Consider the following 5,845-nt stretch of genomic DNA (forward strand, 5'->3'; position numbering starts at 1 on the left):
CCCAGGGCGAGCGGGGCGCCGGCCGGGGCCAGGGCTCCGGCCCCCGCCTCGGGCCCCCCAGAGCCGGCCCCCGCCACACGTCCCATCCGCCCCAGCCCGGCCCCCAGGCCCACAGCTTCCACGGTGACCCCTAAACAGCCGCCCCCTGCTGTAAGCACCAGCCGGCCACCAAGCCCTGCCCAGGGAGGGCGACCAGGCCTCCGAGCGGTGTCTGAGGACCCGTGTGAACCGCTGGCGGAACTTGCTTTCAACTTGAACCCGAGCCTCAGGGTCCCTGGGGGGCCCTTTCAAAGACGGTTTTGAGGCCCAGACTCCCTCTCCTGTGCACCTCCAAGCCCCTGAGCCACAGGGCTGAGGGAAGGGGATGAGGGGGTCGTGGGTGGGCTTGGGGCCCTGCTGGGCGGGGCGGAGCCCCCGTGCACACGTGGGTGCCGTTCCGCTCTGGGAGGGCAGGAGTCTCAGGTCCTGAGCTGGGAGGGACAGCTCCTGGGGCGGCCACGTGGCGAGGTCCAGGCTCACGACTCTGTCCCCTGCAGCCCCCGGCCACCATGTGCAGCCCACCCTTTCCGGTCCCCGTGTACACCCAGCAGGCCCCAGCTCAGGTGAGCGGTGGTGGGGGCCAGCAGGAGGGGTGGATTTTGTGGGCTGGGGACCCCCAGCTACCACACTGTCAGAAGGCTGACCCCCCAGGCCAGCGAAGACTGGGGTCCTGACTGCTCTTTCTCTCTCCAGCTCAGACCTGCTCCTCCCCCCAAGCCCCTCCCGGAGCAGAAGCCCAAGCAGGTGAGAGGACTTGGCTGCTCAGGAGACGCCCCTGGCTGTGCTTGGGCCCTTCCTCGGCCAGGGGGCCCCTCTGGGGCCAAATCCCCAGCTTTCCCCACGACTCGAGCCCCACAGGAGGGGGCCTGCCTGCCTCCCCCGGGAGTCCATCCTACAGACTGTGAACCTGGCCCTGGGCCTCCTTGCTGGAGGCCTGGCGGGCACTGCTAAGGGGCCTGCCCACTGGCCACCGTGCCCTGGGCACACTGGCCTCCAGCAGGTGGCTGCCGGATTGGGGTGGCAGGAAGGGCTGGGCCTTCTCGACAAGTCAGGTCCCCTCCTGGGGCAGATTCCACTCGCCTGGGGTGCACCCGTGTCACTGGTGTTGCTAACCTGCGCTGGTTCTTCCCCGGGGAGCCCCGTCTTCCCTTCGTAGTCAGTGTCTGGGAGGTGCCCCGAGATGAGGACCCTGTGATCCCTAAACTGCGACCCTCGCGGGGCTCCGTGAGGCAGCGTCTGCGGTGTGCCCGCTTAACAGACAGGCTCTGCTTCTTTTCTTTGTAACTTTTTATTTTGAATTAATTTTAGACTTACGGAAAAGTTGCAAAGCTGGTCTTAGGAGGGGTTTCGACAGGCCGGGCCAGGGGCAGGGTGGGCAGAGAGCTTCCTGGCCCAGGGAGTGGTGACAGCCAGGCAAAGGCCTTCGCTGCTCAGTGAAGTCCTTCTGGGTTACTGAAAACGACGGATGCTGGGCCCACCCAGGCGTCCTGGGTGCTGCGGTGCGCGGCCAGGGCTGAGCGTGGCTGGGCTAGGCCTGGCAAGCCTCCCACCCCGCAGCCCAGGAAAGCAGAAATGAAAACTGCAAAGTTTAGTGGCTGATTCTTAGCTTTTGAACCTCCAAGACCTACGCTCTGGCAATTTAAGAGCTTTTCATGGGTAAAGATGGGTGGCGTGGGTGGCCCTGGGTGGAGGGAGGGGCTGGGGGCACTTTCTGTAGCGAGCTCAGCAGAGAAGCCTGTGTCTGGTCTGGAACAGGGCAGAGCGCCTGGGAGGGCGGCGGCTGGCCCGGCCAGGACGGTGGGTGGCACCCCCTGCCACTGTGTCTGCCTCCTTCCAGGTGGTCAAGCCGACCTGCGTGCCCCCGATGCCACCGGTCAAGCCTGGACCCACTCAGGTGAGCCCCTCAGTGCCCCGGCAGAGTCCGCCCGGCAGCGGCGTGGTGGCTGTAGTCCATTCTGCTGCCCAATTGAGTGCCCCAGGCCATTTGGTGACTGCCACTCCCACTGCGTCTTTCAAGTGTGAGTCTGCGTCCCCAGTCAGCATGGTGGCGGTCACCAGTGCTGTCCCCTGTGTGCACAGGGCCACCACGTCGTTAGGGGAACTGAGAATCTAAATTTTAAGAAATGTAAGAGGGAGTGAGAGTCATCGACGCTGTAGTCGGGTGTTGACGTCAGCAATTTTTCCTTCCTCCAAGGCAGTCGTTGGCCCCAAGGTCGCTCTGAAACCCCCTGTCCAGAGGCGGTGATGGGGCCGGGCCCATGAGCGCCCTGGGGTGTCCGCCCACCTGCCTGGAAGTTGCCCATCGTTCGTGCTGGGAGCCATGTGGTCACTGTGCCAGCCAATGCGGCGCCTCTGCCCAGGCCCTCGGGCCCCTCAGTGGGCTGGGGCCACCGTGAGAAGGCCGAGCAGAAGAGCCACCTCCTCGTGGCCGAGGGCCACGCTTAGCTTCCCAGGGTCACAGCCCAGGGCCTTTCGGCTCAGGGCTCCGGGGCTGGGCCCCCTGCTGCTGTCCCCGCCCTCTGACCCTCGCTGTGTCCGCAGTGGTCAGCCGGGGCGGGTGTCAGCTGTGTGGCCTGTCATGCCTGCCTCCAGATGGCCCTGCCCTCCCCGGCGCTGAGCCGGCAGCTCGCTCCGGCGGGCCGTGGCCGAGTCAGCGTGGTCGGGCCGCCACGTGTGGCCCGTAGCTGTCGCCAGGCTGCAAGTCCTCCCATTTCCAGAGGCCATTTCCTCGAGATTTAAAGGAAACCGTTTTTACGATTAAATTATTTATCAAGTTCTGTGAGAGTTTCATTAGGTGGTTGGAAAATGGCTCATGTTACACAGTGTGGAATTCAGATTATGCTTCTTAAAATACCATGGATACTGTACATGGATGTCGAACTCTAGAGCAGGGGGTCCCCAACCCCTGGGCCGTGGGCCAGTACCGGACAGGGGCCCGCGAGGAACCGGGCCACACAGCAGGCAGGCGAGCGAAGCTTCGCCTGTGGGTGCAGCCGCTCCCCAGCGCCAGCATCACCGCCTCAGCTCCGCCTCAGGTCCTCAGGCCTTAGGTTCTCATGGGAGCCCCGGTCCCCCGTGCCTAAAGGTTGGGGACCGCTGCCCTAAAGCCTTATCATAAGCCGCCCCTTCCCTGCCTAAATCCAGTGGTCCCAGTGCCTTGACCAGGGTGCTGCTGGTAGGACCCTGGCCCCAGGCCCACCGCGGAACTCACCCTGCTCCTGAAAACCCCCGCCCCCCCTGCCCCGCCGGTCCCCTCCTGCCAGCAGCCGCCCCTTCTGGCCCCTAAGCCTTTCTGACACCGTTCCCTAGCAATGGGGCCACCGCCCCCCCCTGCCCCCTGGTGCCATGCTGGGCTCAGCCAGCCCCGGCCAGCCCACAGGGGCTCCCACTCAGCCACCCCAAGCGCCACCTGGCCTGGGACTTCAGCGATGGCAGTGAGGGTGGGCGAGGGCCCCAGACGGAGAGGGCGTGGCCGGCCAGACAAGGGCCCGTGGCTCCCCGGGTTCCCTGCAAAGTGCCAAAGCCCCCAGAGCAGAGCGTGAGGGGCACTCTGGAAGGGGTGGGGAGGGAGCCTGTGGAGCTGGAGAAGGTGGGGAGGCAAAGATGGGGCACGGACGCCCCGAAAGAGAAACGCTGGGCGGAGGAGCAGTGCCGCGCGTTCGGCGGTCCCTGGGGCGGGTACGGCAGACCCGGGGTTCCCCCCCAAACCTCCTCAGACCCCAGCCGGCTCCCACAGCCCCCTCCCCTGGGGCAACCGCACCCTGGCCCCAGGCTGGCTCCCCAGACCTCTCTTCTTCCTGGCGAAGGAACGAGGCGAGGCTCACCTCCCGGCCCCACCTGCCCCAGTGACGCGGACGGGGATTGCGAAGCGCTTCCACCCCGCTGGGGGGTGGGCACAGCCAGCACTGACGGAGCTGAGCAAGTGGGGTGTTCCCAGCAGGCGGGGCGGGGGGCGCTGTCGGCCCAGCCCCGTGGGCTCTCCGCTGCCGCCTCTGCAGCCCCCGGTCCTGGCTTTCTCCAGGGCCTGCCCTCCAAGGCTGTCCCCGGCCCCTCCTGGTCTCCGGGACAAGTCCTTAGGCTGTGTCCTTGCTATGGGTTCCCTTTGCCCCTCGTCACTGACCGTCCCCTGTAGTCACCACCAGCCGGCAGCACCGACCACCTTGAGACCGGCTCAGCAAGGCACCTGTCTTCACCGCGCCGACCACACCTCCCGCTCCCTCGCTAACTCGCTCAAGAGCAGTTCCGGGTGCCAGGCTGTGGTCCGGGCACAGCAGACAGGGCAGTGAGTGGTCCCGCCTCCACGGGCTGAGGGGCTCGAGGGACGGCAGGTAAACAGGGAGACCTGTAGGAGCAAAGGGAGCTGCAGCGGGGAGCAGCGTGCAGAGCCCTGAGTCTCTGCGGGGGAGTGAGGGGTTGGAGCTGAGTGGGGAGGGTCCCCCTGGAGGCCAGGCCCGGGTGCTCCTAGCCCTGGATGAGTGGGGGGCAGGTTCCAAGGGGACTCGTTTCCAGGGAGGCGAGGGGAGGGGCCGGGGGCTGGAGCGGTGGGAGAAGCCACTCCGGGCACTGGAGATGGCCCCGTGGACCCCTCGCAGGCAGGGAAGGTGCTGCTGCGAGCAGCCCCTGAGACACTTCTGGGAGGTGGTGGCCCAGGCTGAGACACGCCAGGGGCCCTGTCACCCCGGAAGCGATGGTGGGACCAGGCGGCTGTGAGCACAGGGCAGGCGAGGGCCCAGGGTCCAGCCTGTCGCCGGCGGGGGGCGCCCGCCCCATGGCAGCCGAGTCTTCAATGAGCGGCGCCGGCATTGGAGCCGGACGCCCAGGGATGGAGCCCACCTCGTGGGCGCTGCCGGAGAACGGGGTGCACGTGCTTCTGCGAGGGGCCGCCCAGCACAGCCGGCGTGCGGCCACCGCAGCAGGTCTCCAAACCACTGCCTGTCACCTTCCAACCAACGCATGGAAATCGTGCTGGGACCCTGGGCCGCCCGCCGTGGTGGCCGGTCAGGGAGCAGGACACGCCCCCAGGTGCATGCCCGCTGCTCCTGCCCACAGCCGGCTGAGGGCACGCACCTGATCCTGAAGTCATACACCGGGTTCTGGGGTGCACGCCTGGCCCTCTGCTCCTTTGCCAAGGGTCTGCAGTGATCCCGGGGGCAGGGAGGGCTCAGGCCCCGCGCAGGACCTCCCTGCCCCCCCCCACGCCGTGGGAGCACAGGCTGCACCTTGGGATCAGAGCAGGGGCTGGCCCGGGTGTGGGGTCAGAGGAGCTGCCAGGAACCCCGATGACAGGGCCACTCCTGCTTGTGTACCCCGATCTCGTGGAATCAGGAAGGTGGTGTGGTCCCGAGGTCTGTGCTCAGCGGGGAAGGGGAGGGGGCCGTGACATGAGGGTCTCACGTCCCCGGCGCCCGCGCGAGCTCCGGTCCACGTGCTGACGAGGTGGATGTGGCTGTTTCATTTGAGGAAGCCCAGTGGGAACTGCAGCCCCACCTGCCGCCCCGCGATTGTCACGGATGTGACACTCGGATGTGACGCTCGGAGCGGAGGGCCACAGATGCCCCCGGCCATGAGGGAGGCCTCGGCTCTGCCCAGCTGCAGGGCGGGCGCCTCCTGTGGTGTGAGGAAGCAGGTGGCCGTGGGCGGCGCTCTGCGGCCTCTGGCCACGCCGGCCCTTGGGGCCCTGGGGAGGGCTGCGGCGGGCGTGAGGCTGTGCACGGCCGCCTGTGGCGCCCGGCCTTGCCGCGACCCCGACCCCGGAGACGATGGCCTCGCTTTGCAGTGGCGCCTGGGGCTGCGCTTCCCGCGTGGG

The 5,845-nt window shown here is 67.4% G+C and overlaps 1 protein-coding gene across 1 annotated transcript in view; it reads left to right on the forward strand.

The window, feature by feature from the left end:
- ADAM8 (ADAM metallopeptidase domain 8) overlaps positions 1-2,854 on the forward strand; it is a 10,984-nt gene extending 8,130 nt beyond the window's left edge. Inside the window, exons 20-24 of the mRNA XM_015590147.2 lie at positions 96-150; positions 537-602; positions 733-783; positions 1,877-1,933; positions 2,234-2,854. Of these exons, the coding sequence (XP_015445633.1) occupies positions 96-150; positions 537-602; positions 733-783; positions 1,877-1,933; positions 2,234-2,284 (280 nt within the window). The 3' untranslated portion in view covers positions 2,285-2,854. The remainder of the gene's footprint in view (positions 1-95; positions 151-536; positions 603-732; positions 784-1,876; positions 1,934-2,233) is intronic.
- The last annotated feature ends 2,991 nt before the right edge of the window (positions 2,855-5,845 follow it).

Source organism: Pteropus alecto, unplaced genomic scaffold (genome assembly GCF_000325575.1).
Source record: "Pteropus alecto unplaced genomic scaffold, ASM32557v1 scaffold74, whole genome shotgun sequence".
NCBI classification, from domain to species: Eukaryota; Metazoa; Chordata; class Mammalia; order Chiroptera; family Pteropodidae; genus Pteropus; species Pteropus alecto.